The 13,051-nt window shown below is 35.4% G+C and overlaps 1 protein-coding gene across 1 annotated transcript; it reads left to right on the top strand.

Annotated features, from left to right (window-relative positions):
• LOC145641823 (proline--tRNA ligase, chloroplastic/mitochondrial-like) lies at nt 1-12,556 on the top strand. Its single transcript, XM_081692798.1, has 11 exons — nt 1-408; nt 936-992; nt 3,244-3,354; nt 3,532-3,618; nt 3,696-3,809; nt 4,165-4,371; nt 4,460-4,597; nt 7,775-7,936; nt 8,817-9,016; nt 11,839-11,922; nt 12,085-12,556. Exons 1-11 carry the CDS (start codon nt 67-69, stop codon nt 12,224-12,226), a joined length of 1,644 nt encoding a protein of 547 aa, XP_081548924.1. The 5' UTR covers nt 1-66; the 3' UTR covers nt 12,227-12,556.
• The last annotated feature ends 495 nt before the right edge of the window (nt 12,557-13,051 follow it).

The raw sequence follows: 13,051 nt of genomic DNA on the forward strand, positions 1-13,051 counted from the left end.
CTACGGTTAAAACCCTGAACGGCTGAACCTCATCCAGGTTTCGCCTCCACCAAAATCCTGAAAAAAATGGGGGCACTCACTCTCCGATTACCTTCTCTCTCCTCCATTTTCATCCCACCATCTTTCTCCTCTCGCTCGACGGCTATCCTCCGCCGCCGCAACCACCACCATCTTCAACCCACCATCAGATTCTGCACCAGAAGTACATCAGCAGCAAAGACATCCGCTTCAACACTCACTTCCACCACCAAGCCTAAATCCCAAGACAAAGTAATCACCCCACGTTCTCAGGACTTCAATGCATGGTACCTTGACATTATTTATCATGCCGAGCTTTCCGATTACGGCCCTGTTCGTGGTACCATGGTTATTCGCCCTTATGGTTATGCTATCTGGGAATCCATTCAGGTATATATATATTTTTTAATTTTTTTTTCAATCGGGTTTTGATATCATGTACCACTCCCTTTAACCAACTAAGCTACTAATTGGCATTCACTTATTGGGTTGATTATAATTTCTGGGTGGTTGACATTGTACCTGTTGTAATTTGAATTGTTAATTTTTCTTTTTTCTTTTTCTTTTTCTTTTATTGGGTTTAGATCTCATATCTTGGATACACTCTTTGCCACTTTAATCAACTAAGCTAATTGGCATTCACAGTTTGGGTTGATTGTTATTTTTGGGTGGTTGACATTTTACCTGTTGTAATTTGAATAGTAATTTTTTTTTTCTTCTTTTATTGGGTTTTGATCTCATGTCTTGGGTATTAACTCTTTGCAACTTTAACCAACTGAGCTAATTGACATTCACTACTTGGGTTGATTATAATTATTGGGTGGTTGACATTGTACCTGTTATAATTTGAGTTGTTACTTGGAATTTTTTTGTTGTTTGATTAGTTATTGATATGTTTGGTTAATTGGGTATTTCAGGATTATTTAAATGTTAAGTTCAAGGAAACTGGTCACAGCAATATGTACTTCCCACAGGTACCAGTGTTCTTCCCTAATTGTCTTGTATATTTGATTGTTTTTTGGGTTATATGCAGTTCAGTTATGTTGGTTGTATAATTGTTTTTTAGTAGATGTTCTAACATAGATGGTGAATTTTAGTTGGAATTATTTGTCTCTTGATTGGTTGTTTTATACTTTTATTAACACATTAATTTGTATATTTGCGTAGAAGCTCGAGTTCATTTGAGGAAATGATTGACTTGTCCCATTTGAGTCCATTGTTGATAGCTGATTACATGAAATTGTTAATCTTGATGGTAAATGATTAATTGGTGTTTATCAAACGTAACACACTTAAATACTTCGTAACAGATTTTCATAATGGAAAAGTAACAGTTGGTTAACATCTCCAAATTAAGGCTCTATTTAGCCCATCTTATAAATAAGAGGTCGTTTAACATGGGGTAATAAGAAAAGGGAAAGGGAATCAAGGATATAATAGGTTGTAAATAGTAGAAATCAGTAATAGTTGGTGAAAATCAGTTTCATGCAATACGTAATATAGCGAACTAGTAAAAAAAAATACTCCATATCTAATAAAGAATAAGTTTAAATTAGCTCTATTCGAAAATACCAGTTTTAATCAGTAAAGACCGGTAACCTCATGTAGTGATGAATAGTGTAATTAAATTAATTTTAATTTGTTAAAATAAGTTTCGATTTGTAGTATTCAGTTTTAATTATTAAAAATTGGTAACTTCCTATAGTATATACTACAAATTAGTAAAAAATAGCTATAAAATACGTACTTACCAGTAATATTCAGTTTTAGTTACTAATAGGGCTATGCAATAATCTGGAAAACCCAATCCATAAACAGAAAAAAGGAACCAACAATGCGGGTATTTGATATGAAATAGTTGGGTTAGGATCAGATTTTTTGAATACATAATGTTTAAGTAAATCTGTGAATTAGATTGAGTCATTATCTGATCAAACTGATCCGAAAAAATTTGATATCCAAATAAGTAGGTGCTGAAAGTTTTGGATACAGTTTACTCTTGACAAATTTGCGTCACGAAAATGAATAATATATGAAATAAATTTCTAGTTGATAACCAAACTCGAATTCAGGTGAACTAAACAGCCCTAAGAAAAGTTTGTTGGTAAATCTAGAGTTGATATATTCAAGAGGAAATACTAATGAAGGATAAGGTATTTATGTAAATAAAGCTCTTTAAGTTTCGTGCTCGTCTGTTTAGTATCTCTTACTTGTGAGATGCATGAGTTATGCAGTATATTGAAGAAGAGGGTACTTTAATGTATTTAGCCCTCATTTCTCTAGTAAAATTTATTTTCATGATGTAAATTTCATAAAAAAAAGGGTATTATTAGTAACTTTTTAGCATTTATAGACACCAAGGGTTGTCACACTTGCACAAGAAGAGCACAAAGGTTGTTACTTAAAGCATTTTGGTATAATAAATTTTTACCAAGGGTTGTCATACTTGCACAAGAAGAGCGCAAAGGTTGTTACTTAAAGCATCTTGGTATAATATTTTTTTATTTTGAAACACCAATGGTTTCTCATTTTTTAGGAGATTAATTGATATCCAATTTAAGGGATTTTGTTGCAAAAGTTTGAAGGAAATGTTTATACGGCGGGTTATTAATTGGGGGGAAATTTTGTGGGAGAGATGGAAAGTGTGGGAAAGAGGGATGATTTTAAATTATAAATTGGGTTATTGGGCTAGGCTCCTTGGGAGTGGGGTTTGGGCAAAGGTTAAGTAATCCCACCCCCTAGTTACCCCTAGTGGGGTTGATCTTACAATCCTTACTGCTAGACAAGTACTACTTGGTTAAAAGTAGAGCTATTGGCTAGGAGTCTTTGTGGGATAGAACATAGAATGGTGTATATTAATTAACTTTAATGTTTGTCTAGGGTGTTCATGTTGTAAAGTGAGATAGCTTTGATTTATTTATTTATTTTTTATTTTTTTTATTTTTTTTAAGGACTCTGTCCTATATTGGTGTATAGTTTGTACACTCTGTTATCATTCTCAAAAATTCCCTGTACCTTGTGGAGTTACATGGAGCATTCCCAATATAAATGAAATGCTTTCAAACTGAATGAAATCTCAGGAGATATCATATTATGATTTGGGCATTATATGTTTTCAAGTGTTGCTTGAGTTTGCAATATCTCTGTCTCCCTCCCTCTCTTTTTTCTCCTTTTTTTTTTCTAAGTTATTTATCTGACACCATTTTTTCTTAAACCTTTTTGCAGTTTATACCGTATTCATTTATAGAGAAAGAAGCTAGTCATGTTGAAGGTTTTAGTCCAGAATTAGCTGTTGTCACTATTGGTGGAGGAAAGGAACTTGAAGAAAAACTTGTGGTACTATTATGAATGACAATTTCATTATTTATGCCTTTGACATTTCTTAATTTATGTTTTTTTTATTTTTCTTCTTCTTTTATTTTATTTTATTTTATTTTATTTTATTTTTTTTTGCATCAAAGTTGGTAAACTGAGTCTTGGCTTTGATTGTTGTACTTGTTGAGGTTCTGGCAGGTTCGACCTACTAGTGAAACTATAGTAAACTATATGTTCACTCAATGGATCCAAAGTCATCGTGATCTTCCTTTAATGATTAACCAGGTAAGTTTACAATAAGCTAGGAACTTTATATTTCTCCTTTTATTCCTTCTATCTATGTCTAAAAGTTTCATTTTTAGTGGGCAAATGTCACAAGATGGGAGATGCGCACAAAGCCATTTGTGAGGACTCTTGAATTTCTTTGGCAAGAAGGTCATACTGCTCATTCCACTCCAGAAGAGGCAGAGAAAGAGGTTTTTTTTTTTTCTAAATTTTTTATTTTATATTATTATTATTGTTATTGTAATTGTTATTGTTTATGTTTATTATGTTTATTATGTTTATGTTTACTACTATTATTATTATGTTTATGTTTATGTTTATTATTATTACTAATGTATTATGTTTATTATTATTACTATTATTATTATTATTATGTTTATTATTATTACTATTGTTTATTATTGTTATTGTTATTGTTATTGTTATTGTTATTGTTATTGTTATTGTTATTGTTATGGTTATTGTTATTATTATTATTATTATTAAAGTTGTTAGATGTGATAAATGGCAATACTCTTAACTTTGGATAAAATTTTCTTGTTACAGGCCTTGCAGATGATTGATGTCTACACAAAGTTTGCTTATGAGCATGCTGCAATACCTGTAATTGCAGGCAGGAAATCAAAGGTAGAAACATTTGCTGGAGCTGATAGAACTTATACAATCGAGGCTATGATGGGTGACAGGAAAGCTCTACAAGCTGGGACTAGCCACAACCTTGGACAGAATTTCTCACGTGCATTTGGCACACAGGTTCAGCCTAGTGGGACTTAATGCTTCCATATGTTTAATCTGAAATGATGCTGCTTGTTGAATGAAGGATTTGAACATATATATGCAGTTTACTTATGACAATGGGCAAAGGCAACATGTGTGGCAGACTTCATGGGCTATAAGCACGCGTTTTGTGGGTGGTATAATCATGACTCATGGTGATGATGCTGGTTTAATGCTTCCTCCAAGGGTTGCTCCTATACAGGTAACTTGTTGTATTTTCCAACTACTCTTTTATATAATCAATGTGTGACATCTTGGCATGAACTTAGTGGCTGCATTTCATCATGCAGCAAAGAATATTGTAATTTATTTGTAACAAATGGAAAAATAAAAGATGGGACAACTGGAAAGGGAATCTGATTGCTTACAGAGTCAACAAATTGTGCATGCCAATTTTATCTAAAGCTTGAATTTGTGTTTCTGTAGGCGAAAAGTTCTCCTTCAAAAACTACCTTATTTTAGTTATATTATTTTTAGGAAAACTGATTAAATAAAATGACTTTTTTGCAAGGAATCAATATTAGGGGAAGGGTATGTTAGTCATAGCCTATTAGTAGTAGCTTGGGGAATAAGCTAGAGATTTGTTAAGAGGGATTTTCTATAAATAGGCCTCATTAGGAGGGTAGAAGATATCTTGAATATTATGAGGGTTAGTTATTGGGAGAGAGTGAGCCTCTCAAAAGCTCAAACTTGGGAGAGAATCCAGCTCTCGAAAGTGGAATTATCATTCAATTAGGTGTAATTCTCATCTTAATACTACAATCAGCTTTTTCTTCCTAATTTTCTGCCATTTATACTGCTGGAAACCATGCTAATCCCTAACAAATGGTATAAGAGCAGTACGGTCCCCGGTGACCTTGCTGGAAGTCCGGCGAACAGTGAGTTCAGTCAAGCTCTGACGACCAGCGAGTCCACTAAACTGTTCTCACAGGCAGAATTTGAGGCGAAAATAGATGAGATTACAGAGAATGTGCAAGAACATAGAGAACATTTTCGATAATGCAATTTCTCGGATCAGATTGAAGTTAGGTGCAATTCAAGAAGACCTTAAGGAGGAAGAACATCAGGTCAGTGAGCAGTCAGCCACATGTGAGTTGTCATGTGGTGAGGAAGAAATTGCATCACAAGAGGAAAAGAAGGTGGAGGAAAAAGTATATATGGAGATTTCCAGATCTGAACAGTACTCTTGTTCCGTCATTAGCAGCTTCTCCGGTGGCGCGATGGTGGAGAAACTTGGTGGAGGATCTCGTGGAGGTGCTGGTGGAAGACGTGGTGATTTTGCAGGTGGATTTACCAGTGGAGATCGAGGTGATTGCACCGGCGAAACTGGTGGTCTGCATTTCGCGAGTGGTGTTAGCGGTAATTTTGAAAGTAGTGGGTCGAGAAATAAGGCAGGTGGTTATGTTGGTGGTTTATATGGTTGAATATTTGAGAGAGGTAGTGCCGGATGCTGTGGTTCGGGTAGTTGTCCAGGAGGTTGTGTCGGAAATTGTAGTGGTGGTGGGATATTTGGCTTCCCGTCGTAGAAAAGCTCAAATCAGGGGCCGAGGTTGACGGTGAGTGGTTGTAGAGGCGACGGCAGATCTGGTGGCAGTGGTAACATTGAGTTTACTGGTGGAGATGATTTTACCACCGGAACATCTGGTGGCCAGGAAAACAGTGGTCAAGGAGGTGTCAATAAATCGAGTGATGGATGTAATATTCTCGTAGGTAAGCCGCTGGAAGGAATGTTCGAGCATGGTGGTGCCAGAGGGAGCGGGTCCGGTGGTGGTCCGGGCGAGCGTGCTAGTGGTGGTGATTTTTTGGGTGGCGAGGCACCATGGTACTTGCTGCAGAATATTCTAGTAACAATGGAGTATGAGAGAAGCTTGGGGTCTCTTGTTAGCTTGGAGAGGAAGTCAGAAATGAAATATGCTAGTAAGGGTAATTTTGCCAATTACCAAACTTATGATATAATGGCTGAGAAAAGACTTTGTGGGTCTTTTTCATACCAAAATGCTAAATGGGGTTCTGAAGAGGGAGAAATGGGCCCAATTTTCTTAAATCGGATAAAGCCCATCAGTGAAACTTCTAGCTCACAGCCCAATCTCTTATGTCCAGCTTACCAATCCCACTCCTCACATTTTAGTTTTTCAACCTACCTAGCTCTTAAAAGAAAGCCCTTCCTCATGTCCCTCCAACCCATGTAAGACATATGATGGAAGACTAATATCCAGCTTTATAAACACAAGGCTTATATCCACAAATCAATTGCCTGCCCCCATTACTTAGTCCCTGTTCAGAATTTACTACCTGATGTCTGCTACAGGGATTTAGAACAAGATCAATTCTCCACCGAGTTCAGCATCTCACTGAAGCAGGATCTTGGTTACGATTGTCACGAGAAGTTGGACACAGCTCATCATTGCCACTGCCAGGAATTGAGTGCCGACTACTATCCATCCACCTTGAGGACAAGGTGAAATTTTGGGTGGCGGGCAGTGCAAGGAATCAATATTAGTTGAAGGGTATGTTAGTCATAGCTTATTATTAGTAGCTTGGGGAATAAGCTAGAGATTTGTTAAGAGGGATTTTCTATAAATAGGCCTCATTAGGAGGGTAGAGGATATGTTGAATATTGTGAGGGTTAGTTATTGGGAGAGAGTGAGCCTCTCGAAAGCTCATACTTGGGGGAGAATCCACTTCTCGAAAGTTGTAATTCTCATCTTAATACTATGATCAGCTTTTTCTTCCTAATTTTCTGCCATTTATACTGCTGGAAACCATGCTAATCCCTAGCATTTTTTTTCCATCAAAATCAATACAAACACACACCTTCTGATCTAGAAACTTTGTCTCACTTACTGTAATCATGGAAAGCTTCAGGTAAGTGGTTGGATGTGAGACAAGAATAATAAAAAGAGATGGAGTAAAAGGTGAGTGGGGGTGAGAAATTATGTATAAAGTTAACAAAAATGAGTGGAAAGGTGTAAATAGTTGTCTAGTAAGGTAAGTTTCTGAAACGCCTCAAATGAAAAATAAGTTAAACTTGTAGGATTGGAGAGTATTTTCAGTTTAAGGCTGATATTGTATGAGAAACAACTTGCCCCTCACCTAGAAAATGAAGAACAAAGATATGAAATTTGAAAGGGAGGACAAAGAGACCTTAAACGTCATTCTGGTTTGATGGAATGTCATCCTTGAAGTAAAATGCTTTTACTTTTTGATTTACTCATTAAATAGTATAGGACTATAGTTATATGTGTAGATTATGTACAACTTATAGTTTCGATCATGTGTTAGTCTTTTCTATAGTTCAAGTCATGTTGAGTAATTTTCTGTTTATTTTGGGGTAGTTTAATTCCTGATTTCGTGTTATATTGATCATATGCCCTTTTAGGTTGTGATTGTACCCATTTGGAAAAAGGAAGAAGAGAAATTAGGAGTTCTTGATGCTGGCATTTCTACTTATGAAGCCTTGAAAAGTGCTGGGATTAAAGTTAAATTTGACGACTCTGAGCAGCAAACCCCTGGATGGAAATTTAACTTTTGGGAAATGAAGGTGTGAATTCACTCTTGATCATTGTCATGAGGCTTATTTGTGGCATCCCAGCACTTTATTTATTTTATTTTTTTTAACATATGATTTTCTGTATGCTTTATCATGTCATTGTTACTGCATTTATCTTTCCATTATACTGCTTTGCTATCTCAAATCACTAGTAGTCTAGACATTTAAGCATCATGCCATATTTATACCATTTTTAGATTTCTGTGGCATCATATTTAGGTATTTAACAACATAGCTCATTTGATGAATTAGTGTGAAATGTTTTCCTCATGTACAACTTTATTTTTTTAAAATGGTGACATCTATTAACCTTGGATGTTGAATTGGATCCTATTAGATCTTTCCCTACATAAGCAGTTCTTTCATACTAAATTAGTAATTAGGAGTGAATTGTCAAACAATTGGTGATGCTGGAATCAAATATTAGTAAACAATGGAACATACTTGTGACAAATACATCTCCCATACTCCCTTGTTGCTGTGATCAAAATGAATTTTGGTTAAGGCCAAAGGCTCAACATATTCTATATGCCATTACAATTCCGATGCTTTGTTGGCCTACTACAATATAAGTTATATTTACACCATGAAACTGCTGGGATGCAGCCATATCAATAGGCTGATTGCTTCGCTCCTCTATCTTCCAAAAGGAAAAAAGATTTCTGAGAGACTTGGTTATTTTTCTTTGTTAGGTAGTAGTTGCTAAAGTTTTATTGGTTTTTTATTAATTTTTATTTTATTATCAGTTTTTTACTTTTCCTTGAGTATACTAGTTTTTGGATGCATCTTTGTTAAGAATGGGATAACTCAGAGCATCTTAGATACGATTACATCTTCTTTCTGGCTCTCTAAATCAAAATTTATTTGACAGGGAGTTCCTGTAAGAATAGAAATTGGTCCACGTGATGTTTTGAATAAAAGTGTGGTCATATCAAGAAGAGATATTCCTGGTAAACAAGGAAAAGTATTTGGAGTATCCATGGAACCTGATGTTCTGGTTTCTTATGTAAAAGACAAGTTGGATGAAATACAGGCATCATTGTTGAGTATGGCAACATCATTCCGTGATAGGTATACTCCTTTGCTTTATTTGTGATTCTTCTACTTTTCTTTTGATAGTGATAAATTGTGGTAAACTATATTGTGAACTGAGCATTCTGTTTTTGGGCTGCTTTGTGCACAGTTATGCACTATGTCATTATGCTAGTGTGCCTACTAATTTGACATCCCATTCTATGTTTATTGTTAGGTATGTAAAAAAAGTTAAAAATAAAACACTTATAAGATTGAATAAAAAAAGGTGAGTAAGGTGAGACCCAACAACAAACAACCAGTACAAATCCTAAGATTCCTACCTTGGGTAGAATTTTTTGAAACTGCTAGAGACTGTTCTGAAAGACCCTTGAAAAACCTTTTAGATAAAGACGGGGAGACTATGGACCTGAAATTTTGCACAGTATGGCTTTAAAAACCAGATTACTAGAATGCCATGATTGCTGTCTTTTCCTATTAGTCGAAAATCCCAACTTCCTATGCCAGTCTGGTGGTACCCACCCCCAAATGGATCCTTAGAGACTCATATACTTTAGTTGTTCCTTCATAAACTTGACAAAAGTTGCAGTGTTTTGATCTGGTAGGAGGCTTTGGTGCTAGCAATACGGGTTCATTTGCTTGCTTGCTTATCACCACCATATTTTGTCTTCTTTCAATTAAGAATTAAGGTCCTCTCTTAGCAAGTTATTTGGGACATAAAACTTCTGGGTGAAGCAGAAGCCTTTACTTGGACAGTTCTTAACATCCTTTACTGGCTTTAAAATCATTTGTGGGTTACATGTTGTGGGGAGACTATGGCATAGTCCAGGTTTTGAACTTGTTCTCTTCACCAGAAAATAAGGTGTTGTGGTATAACTTTATTAATCTTTCTGATTCAGTTTTGATCTCATCTGGTGTACTAGTTTGATTCGCATATTAAGAGAATATGTAAGAAAAAAATTATGAAGTGTGTTAGATTTGTCTCCAACTCTCAATGACTACTTTTCAACTATGTCAATATTTTAATTTACTACTAATGTGTATTTAAAGATACATAGCTATAAGCAAACAGATATCAATATATTTTCTGGTTTGATCTAATGTTATCTGGTCTGATTTTGACTAGATAAAGTAATTAGTTTTTATAAAAGATTAAAGAGAACTGATTCTATAGGAAAAATTGAACGATGCTGTTTGATTTATCATTACCTGATGGTGAGCCTCTTCCAAAAGCTGATTATTTAGAAAACTTCAAATAAAATTAGTAACGTAGCATAAAGTGGATTTTTGTTGTACAACATGAAGCTGTTCACAATATCAGAAATTGTCTTATATTCTTGTAATAATGTCAGTTCCCAGACTGTATAGAACTAATTTTCTAATATGTTCTTGCCTCGTGAAGTGCCCTCTTAAAATGCCTACCAAAATTGATAGAGTATGATTATATCATAAACACAACGTGGGAAAGTGTATTAACAAGGTCATTTTTTCTCTTTTTAATTAGAAATGAGAATACTCTTACCTGTTCCAACTTTGTATTGCCTGTAAAAATTTCTCAATGTCACAATATGATATGTGACTTTAATGCATTGAGTACTTACATGAAGCAGTCTACACTGTAGTTGATCAGGGGTGGATTTAATCAATTGTGAATGTCTTAATTGTTGTTTCCTTAAATATATTGAAATTCCTATGGGGGGTATAAGAATGAAGTGGAGTATGTATGACGGTAGGAAGTCTGAATATGGCAGGATACAAGCTATTGATGATCAGAAATTGTTACAATTGTTCAGAAGGAGTTGTTTACTCACCTGCTCATAAAGAATAACTTTAAGTTTAAAAATATAGGCATTAAATCTTGTTGAGGTATGCTCTATAATCATTTGGGATTTCTTTCTTTAATTGGGCCGACGTATATTCACCTAATATATCTTACTAATTGACCCCAGTACTGCAGTATGGCCTAGTATGATAGGTGTAATTAATAAATTTATCAAGTTTGTCCCTCTTCCTTTCTCTTTTTCTTGCCTCTCATGCCAGCACACTTTTGGTGCAGACCCACGGGAAGTCACTGATTTTGCCAATCCATTACTGTTAACCCTTTTTTTAATGGTTGATATGATAGACTAGCTGGAAGTCACTGATAATTTGATGATGGGGTCTTTGGACCCATAGACCCCATTGCTATGTGCAGAACAGCAGAAGTTGCTGGCAATAGTGCTAAGTTAAAATTTTCCCAAGTCGTATTTGTAAAAGTTCCAGCATCCCAAATACACAGCCATGTTTACCAAGGTTGTGGAACTGTTCCAAATCTGAAAATCTATGTTTAGGCCATCAAAATTTGGGCAAGGGAGAGGTGTGGCCTGGAAATGTGCTGGAAGAGAAATGCAGAAAGGGATTGTTGTGGGTCAGCATGCAGTGGTATGTGATATCAACTTTAAGGAGATTCAGACAACGATGTTCTGTGTGAAGAGCTTGTCCCATCTCTAGAAAGAGTTGTTTGTTAACTGGACCATTTGTTGTCAGGTTTAGAATTTTTTTTTGACATCAGATAGCCGTTTCACCAGATTGTGAAATGAGTCTTGTGTATTCAGATAACCGTTTTAATAGCTTGCAAAAATAGTATTACGTTTGTTGAAGATTACCAGGCATTACTTACTGGTATAAGGATTTTACTTGTGTGTCATATGGCTGTGTTATGGAAGTATGCATGCTTCTCAGTTTCTAATGCAGAAAGGTAGTTATTAGTTGTACCTCTATGTTGGTTGTATCGAGTGCCTTTTTGAATTTTTTTTTTTTTTGAAAACCGCCTTTTTGAATTTTTTAAAAATATGTTAACTGACTAAAATTGTATTTGGCAGTAACATTTTGGATGTGACATCATATGAAGAGCTTAAAGCGGCAGTATCCGATGGAAAGTGGGCAAGGGGTCCTTGGTCTGGCAGGTATTCTTCTTCTTCGCCATTCTTTCTCCTACCATGTATCATTTCTTACTTAAGATTTAAGAAGCTGATGCTTAGAGCAAGAGTTTGAAATCGTTTCCTTTCTTTATTATGTGATCATTATGTATCTGTTTACTATAATTTGTTTCTCATTGCTTTGTACAGTGACAAGGATGAGTTGAAAGTAAAAGAAGAAACCGGGGCAACAATTAGATGTTTCCCTTTTGAACAACCTCAAGGGACAAAAACTTGCTTGATGACAGGAGGTCCTGCTGAGGAAGTCGCAATTTTTGCAAAATCATACTAGCCAGAGGCTGACTCTAGCTAATGAATGCAAAGGGAGTTTTGCTTTGGCATCATATTTTGGTTGCAAATTGTTCTAAGATGCGATTTTTTATGAAGCAGATGTTTAGGAACAACAGATATGATTAGTTCTTTCGCACCAAATGGAGAATACATGGTATACATTATTGTACATTTACCTTCATATACTGTTTGATGTGAAATACTATAGGTGAGTGAATTGTAGTACGTAGTAATATTCTTCATTTCCAACTAGTAGACTTTTTGGTCCAAGGTTTACTATACATTCAATTTATCATGAATTCATTGTGTTGCTCCTAAATTTTGAATAAAATGTGGCTTGGTCTTGCCATAAATTGCTCGTCTTAATTTCAAAAAACTAGAGTTTATCTGGTTTTGATACTAGATAGCAATTTTGTTTCCGAAAAAAAAAAAAGAAAAACAAACTAGATAGCAATTTACCGTTTTGGATAATTTTCACACTTGTTTTAATCACAACATCAACTTGTGGTAGTCCTCAACCAAATAGCAGCTGTGTATTATTTTGCTGTAGAAATGACCTCTTAAGTTAAATAAATTGGGAGATGAAGCCTTGTACCAGTAAAAGGAGCATCCAATTAATATCGGGATAGGAGTAAACTGTGTGGCTATCCATTCAGCCCGCTTGTCCAGAAGCAACATCTTCTTTCTACCTGTTTAAGGTAAAAATACCCTAGACAGGTGGACCAATGAGAGGAGGTCACGTGTCAAGTTCAGGATGGCCCACGTGGCTTAATATCCTCTTGACACATGGCCCCCTTGGATACATCCCTGAAATGGCGGCCTTTAA

The sequence above is a fragment of the Chenopodium album genome, chromosome 8 (genome assembly GCF_948465745.1).
Source record: "Chenopodium album chromosome 8, dcCheAlbu1.1, whole genome shotgun sequence".
Lineage (NCBI taxonomy): Eukaryota > Viridiplantae > Streptophyta > Magnoliopsida > Caryophyllales > Amaranthaceae > Chenopodium > Chenopodium album.